This window comes from Lepidochelys kempii, chromosome 10 (assembly GCF_965140265.1).
Source record: "Lepidochelys kempii isolate rLepKem1 chromosome 10, rLepKem1.hap2, whole genome shotgun sequence".
NCBI lineage: Eukaryota > Metazoa > Chordata > Testudines > Cheloniidae > Lepidochelys > Lepidochelys kempii.
The window spans coordinates 81,722,783-81,739,123 of record NC_133265.1 but is presented as its reverse complement, the minus strand read 5'-3'; the positions used below and the strand labels follow the sequence as shown (position 1 = coordinate 81,739,123).

Sequence of the window (16,341 nt, the reverse complement as noted above, 5' to 3'; positions counted from 1 at the left end):
TTTATTTCATTGCTAAGTTACAGCTTACTGACAGCCAAGTCACATATGCTTTACCTTGAAACAAAGTAAAGTAAATAAGAGAGAAAGGAAAACAAGCCATATGGTTTTGTGGTTGTTATTTGAAAGTTCGGCACTGTCTAGATACACATTTAATTTTCAATCTGCTGCCTTGATATAAAGGTCATATCAAAAAGCAAACAAGTACATATTTAATCCTTTAGCAAAAAAAAAAAAAAAAAAAAAAAAAAGTGAGAGAGTCTGTTGCCATATTATCACAGAACCATAGAAACCAGATATTTTTCCATCTCCAATATCAACAGCCAAATGTCACCATAGAGCTAACAAGCATGAAATAACTTTCATCAAGTGGTAGTACCACCCACATCAATCTGATTCCAACCCAAATAAACTGCTACTTATTTGTGAAGATATGTGGAGAGTCCTACAGTGACTTGCAGACCTCCCACATCCAATAATACATGCAGAAGGCCTGGAATGCAGTGGAACCATCTCTATTATTCATCAAGGGCCTGATCCAATCTCCACTGAAGTCAGTGGGAACTTTTCTGTTGACTTCAGTGGGAGTTGGATTGGCCCCTATTCCATCCACCTGCCAATACAGAATGTTCCCTACAATGTTGATGTTTTTAGTTTTAAATATATCAAGCATTAAATGGACTATTAGATGTCTCATAGATCTAAATACTCATAGATGGTTGAAAAGACCTCACTTATATGACAATTTTCCTGATATTCAGACTACATTTTGCTTTGCTGAAATTCATCCCATTAATCTTAGTTTTACAAATCTCTAAACCTGCTCCCAGGCTTTGGCTCAGAGATACAGAAGCTGGGTAAAGATTTATTGTGGGCATTCCTAAAAGGAAAACGAAGAGTTAAAACAACTGAAGCCAAGAGTAAGCCAAAAAGGATGGGTAGCTGGTTCTTGTGGAAATCCAGTACTTACTGGTGACTAAAGTCTCCACTTGCTAGGACCAACCAGCTAGCTTCTGTACCCTACAACTAGGTAGTGACTACCATTCCAATATATCAAAATTACTATCTTTCTAACTTATAAAATACATACCCAAAGATATTATCTATCTGTAGCAACTCTGAAGTCCACATGGGCGGTACTATACAGATGCAGAACATCCTCTGAAATATAGTTAAGCTTGGAAGGATTCGATTTTTTAAATCAGTAAGTGTTGATTTCACTGTACACACCCAAACTGACAGAAAATATTTCCGGGGTGGTAATCATAGAATCATAGGACTGGAATGGACCTCAAGAGGTCATCTAATCCAGGTCCTGACAGGTGTTTGTCTAACCTGCTCTTAAAAATCTCCAATGATGGAGATTCCACAACCTCCCTAGGCAATTTATTCCAGTGCTTAACCACCCTTACAGTTAGGAAGTTTTTCCTAATGTGCAGCCTAAACCTCCCTTGCTGCAATTTAAGCCCATTGCTTCTTGTCCTATCCTCAGAGGTTAAGAAAAACAATTTTTCTCCCTCCTCCTTGTAACAACCTTTTACGTACTTGAAAACTTATGTCCCCTCTCAGACTTCTCTTTTCCAGACTAAACAAACCCAATTTGTGCAATCTTCCCTCATAGGTCATGTTTTCTAGACCTTCAATCATTTTTGTTGATCTTCTCTGGGCTCTCTCCAATTTGTCCACATCTTTCCTGAAATGTGGTGCCCAGAACTGGACACAATTCTCCAGTTGAGGCCTAATCTGCACAGAGTAGAGTGGAACAATTATTTCTCAGGTCTTTCTTACAATGCTCCTGCTAATACATCCCAGAATAACGTTAGCTTTTTTTGCAACAGCGTTATTCTGTTGTTCGTATTTAGCTTGTGGTTCACTATAACCCCTAGATCCTTTTCCGCAGTACTCCTTCCTAAGCAGTCATTTCCCATTTTGTATGTGTGCAACTGATTGTTCCTTCCTAAGTGGAGTATTTTGCATTTGTCCTTATTGAATTTCATCCTGTTTACTTCAGACCATTTCTCCAGTTTGTCCAGATAATTTTGAATTTTAATCGTATCCTCCAAAGCACTTGCAACCCCTCCCAGCTTGGTATTGTTAAAGTTTGACTCAGACTCACAATTTATCAGACCACTCTGTTTTATTAGCAAAGCTGCTCTGCTAATACATTTAGAAGTGAGCCCCCCGAGTGGGGCTTGTGTCTTTTAATTTATACAGTTTTTTGGAGAAGTTACAGACAAAAGAAGAAAAAGATTTTAGTCACCACCCTTCGAGATCCCTGAGACCAGTCACGTATCTTCAATTACCTGCCACCCTTAACAATCTCCTTTAACAGCTTCCAGTTAACTTAACTGATTGCCCTTCACACCTTCCATTCTGATGCCTGCTTCTGAGACGTGCTGGCTCTATCTTAATTGCTTCTCCATTCAAAAGCTAACTGTCCCTATGTGTGCTCCCTCAGATACTTTGTAACATGGTTTTGGCATGTCCTCTCATATACAATGTATCCAGCATGTCCCCTTATACAATGTTATACTTCCACAATCCCCCCTTTTGGTCAAGGCTACGCCCACGACAAATGACTTACTGGATTCCATACATCAATCGTTCTTTTTCATTACTTTCACTGGTGACATTTAACAACATTAGATTAGCACTCTGGTTAGGGGTAACCTGATAGATGGTGTGTCTTGTGCAGTTTTGGATACAACAAGAAATCAATTGAAAACACACAAGATTATTAGAATTCCAAATAGGATAGTCAGGATTCCTTGAAACAACCAGTTTCCCAGACTAGAGAAATTGAATAAGTTACTTATCCATTTCCACAAGGAACTTGGTTCTTTGTGGGAAAGGTATGCAATTTGCTCCAGATGGCTAGCACGATTTATTACCTCATTAGTATTATCAGGTATGTATACACAGCATTCTGTTCCAATTAGAGCACAGGTCCCTCCTTTTGCTGCCAGTATTGTATCTAATGCCCGACGGTTTTGGAGGGCCACTTGTCAGACCGCTCCTGCTTCTTTGGCTAGAGCTTTTAAGCTCTCCTGTTTCATTGGCCATGATCTCAACCACCGCTTGTAACCTTAAAAGCCTTTTTGCATGGTGGATTACCCCCCCTACTGGGACTAAAGAAATGCCAACAGCTTCTTCCCAAGTTAGGGGGCTTATGTTATCCACATACCATTTAGCATCTGGCAAGTCCCTCCTTTTTTGCCTGAAATTACGGAGGCGATTTCGTGGGAGGGATTGAAGCACCCGGAATTGTGGGAAAAGCTAAGCAGGATAACAGATACCTGACCAATTTGCTGGTAAAACAGTGTAAGCATTTTCCCCGCAAACCCAATGATGTCCCATTAAAGCTGGGAAGGGTTGACTGCAACCCTTTAACATGTAAGAATTTACGAAGGAGGAATAGTATCCCCGAAAGGGCACAGGATGATTTTCACTGGAAGAAGAGGTAGCATTCACATGACATTTGTAGATGGTGCTGTTTTTCTCAGGGAGGCTGTAGGGGGAGCAAGAGATTGAATCTTTGGTTTGGTCCCAGGTTGAGAGGAAGTTTATCTTTCCATACCTGATTCGCCATTCTCCAACCCTGTTTGAATAGTCCCATATACCATGGGACACGATGTATTGGAGACAGCTGCTCCTCCCTAGATTCAGCCCTGTCCCATTACACACCCAGCACCAGTGGCCCTTTCCTTTCACCACACTTATAAGTTTAGGAACATATGTTTTTCCCAGCCCCCAAGTGTCATTTTCCTTCCATGTCCTTTTAAGTGGATAGGGTTCTCCAGCAAGCGCTGAGGAATTCAAAGGGATTGACATGGTGGGGATACTAGCTTGTGAGTGAGCTGGGATGTGGCTACAGACCCAGCAATTAGAAATATTCAGGATCTGGGCTATCTGCACCTGTTGTTGGATGAAAGAATTGTCACTGTCACTCTGGATTCCCCAGACCTTCAGGACACAGTAGCTGAGGATTAAGCTTCTCAAAGGACACATGTTGGAAGCAGGACCCTTTCTGGTTCTGACAACCCCTTTTGAGGGAACTGCAGTCACGGTTTTACGTCCACCGGGCAGCAGGCACAAGGCTCACTACTGCTTCTTGTTTGCTGGGTCCTGCTGTCTGCTTACCCTCTGCTTCTGGCAACCCTTACGAGAGCGCAGATTGTAAGGTATTGCAGGCTGTTCCTCTTTGTCTTCTGGGGTTGAAGCTGGTTCGGCGTGGTCTTGCAGAGGTGCTTGGCCCCCTTGAGGCGGCGCTGGCTTACACTGTGAGGCGTGGATCCATGCAGCGATGCCGGATAATTTCACTGCTGTCTGGGTGGTGAGCAGTACCTGGTATGGACTCTTCCACCGGTGTTCCAAGGCGTGCTTCCGAAGGTGGTGCCGCAGGTAGACCCAATCACCAGGCTCAAGAGTGTGACAGGCAGCAGAGGTGGGTTCCATCGGCCAAGCTGCTCGCACCTGCGAATGGAAGGAGCTCACAGCTTGCATTAACCCTTTACAGTACTGGAGGAGCGTGCTGTGAGGTAGGTTTAGGTCTGGGGCTGGGGTAATAGTAGCCATTGTTCGCATAGGGCGTCCCATGATGATTTCAAGTGGACTCAATTTGTGTCTCTGGGATGGGGATGACCGAATTTCCATAAGGGCCAGTGGTAAAGCAGCTGGCCAGTTTAACCCTGTGGAACTACAGATTTTTGCCAGCTTATTTTTAAGCACACCATTTCGCCTTTCAACTGCCCCTGCACTCTGTGGATGGTAAGGGCAGTGCAACAGGTGGGTGACATGTAATACCTGGTTTAGATGTTGAACAATTTTTCCAGTAAAATGTGTTCCCCAGTCACTAGACAAAGTGGCAGGAATTCCCTTGGTAGGGATAATGTGGTTTAACAGACATTTTGCAACGGACAATGAATCAGCTTTGCGACAGGGAAAGGCTTCAATCCAACCTGAAAACAGACATAGTATAACTAAAATGAATTCATATTTCTGACACTTTGGCATTTGTACAAAATCAAGTTGCCAGTGTAGGAAAGGTGCTTGAGGCAAACCCCGGAACCCTTGTGTTACTTTTACAGATTTGCCTACATTGTGGCTTTGACAAGTAACACAAGCGGCACAGTGGTGGGTTGCAAAGGAGCTGAAATGGGGAGCCCACTACCCCGCCTTACTCATAGCGGAGACCATCCCTTCCTTGCCGACATGCGAAACACCATATAGCAGGGCGGCTAGAGACGGGTAGAGTGAGAGGGGGGCTACAAAGGTACCGGTGGGCTATCGCCAAAGGGAATCAGAATGCAAAGAGCAACCCAAAGCACTCCAGGAGTCTCTCTCTGTTTCTGGGGCAGAATCCTGGAGCTGAACGAGATGAGACAGGGATGGTGGAGTTACAGAGACAGAGAGGGGACCAAGAACGCTTCTCGTGAAGATTTTATAGTGGCGGCATGTTTTGCAGCAGCATCAGCAAGTGTATTACCTTTTGCCACCTCGGTGTCTGCCGCTGAGTGGCCAGTACACTTAACAATCGCCAAGGCAGACGGTAATAAAACTGCATACAGTAGGGCGGCAATGTAGGGGCCATTCTTGATAGGGGTACCAGTAGAGGTAAGAAAACCTCGAGCCTGCCAGAGGGTGCCAAAGTCATGCACAACCCCAAAGGCATACCGAGAATCAGTAAAAATAGTGGCAGAGAGCCCCTCAAAGAGGGTAAGGGCGCAGCTTCTATGGTCTCAGAGAGAGAGACCACAGCGTACCCTGCAAGAAGGTGGCCTTGGTCATTTCTATAACAGGACCCACCAGTGAATAATACCAGGTCAGAGTTAGGGAGAGGTACATCTGAAAGGTCGGGCCACGGGACAGTGATAGCGGAGACAGTTGCAAGGCAGTCATGGGGTTCACCATCACTAGGTAAAGGAAGGAGGGTAGCAGGGTTTAACCGGGAGCAGTGCTTAACAGTGATATGTGAGGCTGAAAGCAGCAAAAGTTCATACCTAGTGAGGCGAGCAGAGGGGAGGTGAGCAGTGTTGCGTTGCAGAAGGAGAGTTTCCACAGAATGGGGAACCATGAGAGTGAGAGGAGAGCGGAGGACAAGGGACTCAGACATCTCAACCAGGCATGCTGCAGCAGCTACAGCGCGTAGGCGAGGGGGTAAACCCTGGCCTACAGGGTCCAAGGTTGCAGAAAAATAAGCCACCGGGCGATTTCTGTCACCGTGCTCCTGAGTAAGAACCCTGAGGGCACAAGCAGATTGTTCGTGACAGAAAAGGGTAAAAGGCTTGTCATAGTTAGGTAACCGTAAGGCAGGGGCAGAGGCTAAATTCTGCTTAAGGGAGATGAAAGCAGCATTTGCTTCAAGTGGCCATGGCATGGGGTTAGGTACAGAGGATCGAGTGAGTTCTTGGAGTGGTTTAGCCAGAGAAGCATATTGGGGAATCCATTGCCTACAGAACCCTGTCATGCCTAAGAATTTTCTGACCTGGCGTGGAGAGCAAGGCTGGGGAAAGCTAAGGATGGCTTGTACCCGGGCTGGATAGAGTGTACAGGAGCCCTGGGAGAGAAGGAAGTCTAGGTATGTGACAGAGGTTTGGCAGAGCTGCAATTTTGTGCGAGAAGCCTTATGACCCTTGTTTGCTAAAGCTGTGAGAAGTGTTAGTGAATCAGTTTCTGAGGCAGACAGAGAGGGGGCGCACAGGAGTAAGTCGTCCACATATTGGATCAGTGTGGATCCTGATGGGAAAACCAGATCAGCGAGATCCCTGGCTAGGGCTTGAGAAAAATAGGATGGACTCTCTGTATACCCCTGGGGAAGGGTAGTCCATGTATATTGCTGACCCTTGTAGGAGAAGGCAAAGAGATACTGGGATTCAGAGTGAACTGGGACAGAGAAGAAAGCGGAGCACAAATCGACAACAGTAAAGTGGGTTGCATTTGGAGGAATAGACGCTAGTATTGTAGCAGGGTTAGGATCCACTGGAAAAGAAGGTATGACAATATGGTTAATAGCTCGAAGGTCTTGAACAAATCGCCACGATTTGCCATCAGCCTTTTGAACTGGGAGGATAGGAGTGTTACAGGGGCTGGAACAAGGGACAATAATTCCGTGTTCTTTTAATGCAGATATAACTGGAGCAATCCCAGCCTCTGCCTCAGGATTCAAAGGATACTGAGACAGGCAAGGCAGAGATTTGGAATTGTCTACAGTAATCCGAACTGGGTCAGTATTTAATCAGCCCACTTCAGATGGGTGAGATGGCCATAGGGAGGAAGGAACCTGAGAGATTAGGTGCTCTAGGGACGGAGTTAAGGGACAGCAAGGGACCAGAGCGGAGAGGGAAGTTTCAGACAGCAGGGAGGCTACAGAATCACATAAGGAAGACTGAGGGGTTTGCCTCTTCCCACCACTGCATGAAGCAGTCTACTTCTCCTCTCTCCAATTTGGTTTTTGGGAGGACGAGTTTGCTTTTTAAAGCATCCACTCAATCCTTGTCCCAAGAACCTAACAGTGGCCACTGTAATTTGGGGTTCTCTAGAGCTAATTTGGACCATTTTTCAAGAAACCTACAAGAGTCCGGACCCCCTCCTAAAATACATAAAATAAGCTGGAGTTCCCTTAGGGAACTGTTCTACCTTAGACTTCTGATTACCCATCCAGGAGGACTTCACACAGCACTCACACAAGAAGGAAATTCGGGCTCAGCAGAGCGATACCCGGTGCAACACACAGAAAGGAGCCCACAGGCTACTGCCTCAACTGCCCTTGCTTTCACACAAGGGGTTATACCCAAGGCGTGGTCCGGCTGCAGCTGTGCAGATTCCACTTATTCAGACCGTGGGGACGGGGACCCCTTGGTCAGCCAGTCTCCGGACAGAGATGGCTCCCAGATTCACACACACACCACGGGGAAGACGGATAGACACAAAGACAAGACAGTCCTCAAACCGGTTAAAGCACAAAAATAATTACCTGAGACGTCTCATTCCAGAAGCTGGATCCAAAGACCCCTACCCGAACAGAGTGGGAACCAACAAGTTCAATGGCGTAGACTGCGCTGCTGCTGTGTACCTTTCTGTCTTGTGGAGGATCGCTTGGACTAAGTGTCCAGGCGCCGGCTGCCACGATCGTCCTGCAAGGCAGTCAGGGATCACACAGCCTCAGTGAAGCCGCTTGCCATCTCGGTGGAACCTCCAAATTGTCAAAGTTTGACTCAGACTCACAATTTATCAGACCACTCTGTTTTATTAGCAAAGCTGCTCTGCTAATACATTTAGAAGTGAGCCCCCCGAGTGGGGCTTGTGTCTTTTAATTTATACAGTTTTTTGGAGAAGTTACAGACAAAAGAAGAAAAAGATTTTAGTCACCACCCTTCGAGATCCCTGAGACCAGTCACGTATCTTCAATTACCTGCCACCCTTAACAATCTCCTTTAACAGCTTCCAGTTAACTTAACTAATTGCCCTTCACACCTTCCATTCTGATGCCTGCTTCTTAGACGTGCTGGCTCTATCTTAATTGCTTCTCCATTCAAAAGCTAACTGTCCCTATGTGTGCTCCCTCAGATACTTTGTAACATGTTTGGCATGCCCTCTCATATACAATGTATCCAGCATGTCCCCTTATACAATGTTATACTTCCACAGTACCATCTGCAAACTTTATAAGTGTACTCTGTATGCCATGATCTAAATCAGTGGTCCCCAACCTTTCTGTGGGAATAGCACATTCCTATTCCCAAAAGACTGTGGCGGGTGCCAAACACCCCGCTGCCGAAATGCCGCCGAGAAGCGGCAGCGGAAAGAAGAACAGAACCGGACCCAGAACTGATCCCTGCGGAACCCCACTCGTTATGTCCTTCCAGCATGACTGTGAACCACTGATAACTACTCAAAATGTACAGATAGGCAAAGTAAGAAAAATGTTTGAGAATTTTTTGGAGTTTAATTTAAGGATATTTACTTTGTATATTTTGACCTGTGATGTGTTTTAACAGTTATAAAGCTTCAACTTTTTGAATCTCAAAGTCTACTGTCCTTATTGTCTACTCCCTGCCCATGCCCAATTTCCCATACCTGTAACATTTAAAATAGAAAATGCTTAAAACCCAAAATTTTGCATAACCGTGAACATTTAAAATAGATAAAAATTAAAAAAAATGCTTAAAAATAAACATCAATATTAACAACGGATATTAAAAAATATAGCCAACCCTAAATGACTGTAGAAATCCAGCAATAAATTGCTGGGACAATATCAAAAGCCAAATGTTGCTATGGCGCTAACAAGCATGAAATAACTTAAATCAGGTGGTAGTACAACCAACATCAATCCGAGTCCAACCCAAATAAACTGCTACTTAGTTATTGAGAAATCTGGAGTTCTATAGTGACTCGGGGGCAAACGATGGCATGTCCCACACCCAATCATACATGCCGAATGCCCTGAACACAGAACTAGTAAGACCCTCCCCATGGAATATCAGCCATGGAAACCACCATAGCCTATAGGCTGTAGCAGATGGCACTGCATCGCCTGTAAGGGAGTGTTCCGTCTCCAAACACTTTTAGAGCACCCCTAAACACAGTCTGTTTACTCTGCCAGGATTATTATACATTTAAAGGTGGGGACGAAAAAATGAATGATTCTATTTTAAACACAGAGGGCCAGATTTTCAAAGGTATTAAAGGTGCAGATAGGCGTCTAGTGGGAATATCAAAAAGTTAAGTGCCTGACCCGCATTAATTTAAATGAGACTTAGGCATCTAACCTGTTTAGGTGCTTTGACAATCCCCTTAGGTGCCTATCTGCATCTTCAGGCATCTACATACCTTTGAAAAGCTGGCCTTCGGGCAACATGGAGGAGGATCATTGATACAGACTTGGACATGCAGCAACTGGAGAGGATTCCCTTCCACCACAAAAATCTTGCTGCTGACTATAATTTACGTTATTTGTTTACAAAGCATCCCAATTCATTGAGTATGACTTCCAGACAATTAAGAGCTGAGAAAATATGACAGTCAGATTGCCTGTATAATGACATTACTGTCAATTCTGAGTAAAATACATTCCAGGTATGTAAAATTGTCATCATCACCAGGCTATCTAGAAACCTTTGCAAAACAACTTTGCCACTAACCCTTACCCCCAAAAACAGGAATATAGACTGTGGATGGCAGGCTGCACAACTGTTCAATTTCTCATGCTCAGATAGGCTGCCTGTCTTAGCGCTCATTTTCTGCCTGTAAGTTTCTTTGTCACAACGTTGCATGGCTGAAACACACGTCAGGCAAAATAACTTGCTAGAAATGTTTGGAATATCATAGCCATAATACTGCCCGTTCCCATTCTAAATAATATTTTGCAAGGAAATTGTTAAAAACCTGATAATGGTTGATGATGCTTCACATATGTTTTGAATCTTCATAGTCATCACTTCCCAAATTTGGCAGATATGTCTCTGACAGTGAAATTCAGCAGCACCAGCCATATCTTTAAAAAGCCACCAGTGTTGGTTCATTTTCTGCAATCAGAACAGTTGATATGTTTCAAAGCTGCTCATATATCAGGGCCTTCATTTTCAGTAGGTTTCCACTGAAGTGCTTTGAAAATTTGCAGGTGCATCTGTTTCTCCATTGAGAACTTGCATTTATACATCTCAGCTAGCCTTTTTACATACAAAGCAGCCAATATGAGGTTGATTTTTGAAAGTTCAAAAGCCCAGGCCGACTAATAAAAATGAATATTATAGTTTGACACAATTTTTACATTCAGTTACCATGATCATGTGCACAAATCAGATATGTGCACATGCAAACACATAATAAGACAATTAAAGATAATTTACACACACAAATACCCTATTTGCAGGCATAACCATGGTAACTGTGTATATAAATTAGGCATGTAATTTTGCACATTTTTTCATGCTACCCTAGGCTTCTTATATTTTAGATCCTGTGAATCTATTTATTTTCTCACATGAACATCTATTTCCCTATGTAAACAGTATTTTTGGTGCAGTTTGAGCAGCCCACTTAGACTGGTCCCCCAAAAATGCCCACAGAAATTTTTCACGTCTATTTTCATACAAATTAACCAGTTAGACATGCATTTACCTGATTTGCAAGCGCAACTACCTCATAGTAAATACAAATGAGTATTCATGCAACATTTCTGAGGGCAATTTCAGAAGTAGCGTTTGAAACTGCAGCTCTGGTTATTTCCCCTAACTTTGCATGATTTCTAGAACTAAAACTACCAGAAGAACTTTTAAGACTGTATTTTAATAAATTATGAACATCCATTCTTTACATATTTCCATTCTTTTAGTTTTAGACCTTCAGTCCCATAATTAAGGTATAAAGAAGCCAAATATGTATAACAAGAACTGGGAGAGAAGATATTTTAAATATTTCAGTAAAAACAGGAAAATTGTCTGTAATGAAGACATCAGATCAAAATATTATTACAGCTTATTTCCAGAATGTCTAATGTGATATTCATAGACTACAGAGGAAAGGATGGGGAATGTGTTTCATTCAATTCCCTTTTTACTGTTTGGCTTTTAAATATACATAGGATGTTGTAAACACTGAGAATTTTCAAATTCAGAGCAATGCAGCATAAAAGCAGCAAGAATACTTTTGAGTCTCTGAACATTTCCCTAGCTTAGATCCAAACAGACATTGCAGTGTAAAAGTTTGCGTATTAAGTTTCACTCAGAATGCAAACTAAATGCTGAGTAAATGCAGATATTCTGAACAGCTGTTATCTAAAAAGTCTGATCCGGAAACTGATACCATAAACACAAAGGGCTAACTTATCAAAACTTTGTTGCACACATAATAATGACACAATGTGTTTTGCATGCCTAATTAAGCCCAATTTGTAGCTAAGTAAGCAATGAATTTCAAATTGTGATTGTGAAATGCTGGTGTCTTATTTGCATGCTGCATAGGTGAACGCATGCTGTGAATGGTCTATAAAAGGGATTTGACTTGGTCAGTTTCCTAAATTTTGTCATAGCATTTCTTTGAAGAAAAATTAGTCAGACCTTCACTAATACCAATTTAAATTGAAACGGGGGCAAAGGAATTTTGTTGGGGGAAAATCCCAAGTAAAGTACTACATTTATGTTAGGAAATACATATAAAGAGTCAGACCAACTTGTTGATATGTCTCTCTTTTTTGGTTATATGTTCTTTAGGCTTAGCAAGTGACAAAATCCATTTTGAATATTTAAAATTCTGTATTTAACATCCAAAATTCAATTCTGGGTTCTGGTTTTGTGAGGTCTAAAGGGAGAAGATATAATAATATTCCCTCTTTTCATTTTCCAGGGATTGGACCACAGCAGAACTGTACCTGCCATGGATAATGATTTAACAAATAGAGTGAAGGTCTCTGTCTGTTTGGACCTTTCTACAACACATGGCAATGTCAACCTTGGAATTCTTTTAATTTGATAACAAGCCATTGTGAGGCTCTGCTGGGCACAGCCTGGCCACTCCTTGACTCTGACCTGTCACAACAATCTGTGATGGTGCTGATGGGAGAGTTTGGATCCCAGCCATTTGGCCTGTGTGCTGTCATGCCTCGATGATCCATTCTGAGACACTTACTCTTTGGTGTCTTTATGTTCCCTTTGAGGTTCATCATTCAGCAGTAGAACCTGGATCTCCATTGTTCGGAGTGACTCCCAGTTTTACACAGATCTACCACAGTGCTGTCCCAGTTCAGACCAACCTCCCTCACGATCAGTCTTGCATGTCGCAAAACTAGGATACCGAATTAAGGCAAAACAAACTGTCAGCCACTCCTAGGTATTTGCTCCTTCTCAGGCAACAGTTTCAATAATTCCCTTTTACCACGTCCTTTGTAGAAAGCCTGGGTGCTACATGGACCTTGTGTATTTTTGGTAAGTGTCTTGCCTCTGTCACGAGAGCTTCGTACTGGCATCTTTGAAACTGTCAGATGAATACCCCTGTTCAGCAGGCTCAACTGCTGGTTAATACTATTGTTGTTTCAAGGCTTGATTATTTCATATCTTTATTCACAGGCTACAGTACTAACAGGATAGAACTGTCTGCAGCTCTTACTAAGTTGTTTCAGTGCATTGCCCCTGTTTTAAAGGTCTTTCATTGATTTTTTTGCAAGTTTTCTTCTTCCATTACAAAGCCGTCCATATTAGCAATATATTACCTCTTTCATCACGTCCCTACATCTTCACTGAGATCTGAATCTGCTGATTATGTGGGATGCACTGAACACACTACTGAAATAATGGCAGCAAGAGCTTTCAATAGTTTGCTGCATGATGGTTGAATCAGCTTCCAGTTGAATTCCGGAGCCAAGTCCGTCCTAATTTTTAAAACTAAAGACACTTTTGCTTTTTAATTGCAAGACACCCTCTTGGGACTTCTCTTAAGGCCATTACATAAATACATTTTTGTTGTGAAAATTTTATTTTGGCTTTGTAACCCAGATATATGTCAGAGACTGGCTTTTCTCAAAACCACCTATACAGATACACATGACTTTGGTCCAGCTAAAGGGCCCAATCACGCTCATTGAAGAAGATAACAGTTTTACCTTTTTCAGAGTAGCAGCCATGTTAGTCTGTATTCGTAAAAAGAAAAAGGAGTACTTGTGGCACCTTAGAGATTAACCAATTTATTTGAGCATAAGCTTTTGTGAGCTACAGCTCACTTCATCGGATGCATTCACAAAAGGTTATGCTCAAATAAATTGGTTAGTCTCTAAGGTGCCACAAGTACAGTTTTACCTTTGACTAGAACAGTACTACAATTGAGCGCTGCATTAAATTCCTTTGTCTGAAATTACTTACCAAGAGAATCTTTTGGGTATGGATGTTGCAAGACCAACCACTCCAGAATAAAGACTGGCTCTGTATCAAATTTAGTAGCGTACATGCTGTTACCACCTTGCTAACCCAGCAGACTTGTCCTAAGGAAACAGAAGAATAAGAAAATTGAGCTTACAATGGTCTTAGGAAATTCACCCCTGTGCTGAAGTCTAGCAAAAGACTTACATACCACTTAAGCCATGGGGGGGGGGGGGGAAATGTGACATTTACGAGACAACTTTAAAATGCAATACATTTACCTAGAAAAAAAAACCAAGGAGGTAAATCACCTCCTCTTCAATATATTCCTACACAGTAAAAATACATCCCAGATTTTTTCCAGTTTGGGTCACTCAAAGTTACTTCAGTTGTTTTTAAACATTTTTGTACAACACCCAGCACACTGGATACATGCTTTATAAATGTGACCAAATAAAAGAATTGCCCAGCTATGACCTTGTAAACAAAACATTTCTGTGATACTTTTCCCTAGAGCGATGTAGATAGAGCATACGTTACAAATCAAGGTCTTCACACACAGCCTGAATAAATAGGGAGTTCCACAGACATCAGAATCCTTTCCCCAATGGTCACTGTTGCAGTCTTAAACTACCGTTAAGACCTGTGACTGCTCAGAATTAAGTCCTTCCCTCCGGCCTAAAGCTGTCTCTGCGCTAGTACACATGAAACACTTGTGAAACACACAGTTTTATGGTATGCAGGGTGTGGGCACCTTGTAAGACTCCCCATCTTGCTGCCCATTAGATCTTCCCTACCCAGAGTGGAGGGGGAAGTGCACCTAAGAACCCAGCTCTGTTAGGGTCCTCAAACACTTTTATTGTAATACAGCTTAATCAAAGATGTGACCTAGATCTGACTGCTATAGATCTGGCCTATACTGACCAGGAAACACATCTAACCAAGCATTCTTTACCTTTACTGTGGAATCTGAATTATAGTTACATGATTTCGAAAGAGTTGGGACCTATGTCTGCTCCTGATGGAGCCAACAGACAAACTCCCATTAACTTCCGTGAGACCAGGTTGGGGTGCTGGTACATGCTCATTCCTCTCTGGCAACAGCCTACTATATTTATCCCTAGATAATATTTTGCTTCCACCACTAGGACATTAATGTTGCAGACATGCTGGGATCCTGCCTTGTCAGATTCTAACTAGAATGAATGGCTTCCCCTGTATTTATCTCTCAATATGTACTCTCTTCATTATGTTTTTCATTCTTCAGTCCGTTTTTAGCAGCCTCTCAGCTACAGCTTGCACTTTTTTCCATGGATTCCCTTGCTTCAGCTAGAAACTATCTTCATGTTTTAGCACTAGTTAGTCAGGATTTCAGTCTGTCTATGCAAGTCACTCCTCTCTTTGGTTGTTTTCTTCCCAATCACCTGAAAAAGTGGCTGCATTTACTTAATAAATGAGCATACAAATGGGAGAGGACATGTAATATAGTCAATGGAAATAAAACCACGTTCACAAAATATGAAATGCGTGTACGGATGATTAAGTAAAATAAGCTAGTATGCAAATTTATTTGCAAGATTCAATATCATCAAGGGAGACATACTACCTAGTAGAGCAGGAAGTTAAGATTCTTGGGCTCCACTCCCCCGTGTCCCTGGCTTCTGTATGATGTTGGTCAAGTCATTCAACCTCTTGTCCCTCAATATCCTATCCATAAAATGGATGAAATATTACTTCCCTACTCACAGGTCTTGTGAAAATTGTTTACAATGTGATTGCTACAAGAGATGGAGCTTCAAGCAGTTGTCCCTGGCTCAATCGGGTCCTGTTGGGAAAGGATCAGCAAACATCTCTAGAGACATGACTTTTTCCAAAATAGAAGCTGCACTTTGTGAGGTCATCAGTAATGGACATCAGGCTGTCATCACAGAGGCAAGGTTTAAGCCCCAAAGTCTTTGCATCAACCAAAAGGTTGGGTGACAAGAGAGAAAAAATGGCCAACAGGGTAGAAACTATTTAGACAACTGCACTAACCCTACTAACAACTCCTAGAACTAAAATCTAACCGTTGGGGTTTTTTAGAACACTATTTCAGAGGAACCACCATTGCATCCTGACACACTGCCAGAAAGCAGAGAGAGGTGTTTGGGTCTGCATGTTAGAGATAGCTGGAAAACGAGTTTCACAAAAGAGTTGGAAATTATTTTTGCTCTGCAGGCTTCAAGATGGAATTATTTTTCACTTACTGGATTTTTTTTTTGAAAAAAACTTTATTGACCTCCCTCTCATCCAATTATCTTCCTTGAAAAGTGGAAGGGAAAAGAAAAAATAAAAATGAAAGATTCTCTCATTTGGAATTTTATTTTTAAAAAATATAAATTTTGGAAAATATGCATTTTGTGGAAACGTTGGCCTTTTTTGAAAATCTTTTACATATTAAAAAAACCATGAAAATTTTGACCAGCCCTATTCTTCTCCTTTTCATGCCCACAGA

The 16,341-nt window shown here is 42.3% G+C and overlaps 1 protein-coding gene across 17 annotated transcripts in view; it reads right to left on the bottom strand.

Annotated features, from left to right (window-relative positions):
• NOX5 (NADPH oxidase 5) overlaps window positions 1-16,341 on the bottom strand; it is a 109,014-nt gene that overhangs the window by 75,011 nt on the left and 17,662 nt on the right. For 11 of the 17 annotated variants that reach the window (XM_073304460.1, XM_073304455.1, XM_073304450.1 and 8 more), the window contains 2 exons: window positions 13,851-13,969; window positions 10,384-10,523 (listed from right to left, as the gene is read on the bottom strand). The exons of 1 other annotated variant lie outside the window; for it this stretch is intronic. In XM_073304460.1, the coding sequence (XP_073160561.1) occupies window positions 10,384-10,523; window positions 13,851-13,969 (259 nt within the window). Of the gene's footprint in view, window positions 1-10,383; window positions 10,524-12,624; window positions 12,781-13,850; window positions 13,970-15,453; window positions 15,555-16,341 lie in introns of all 17 variants that reach the window. 5 more of the 17 variants (XM_073304464.1, XM_073304465.1, XM_073304461.1 and 2 more) reach the window with 2 other exon arrangements.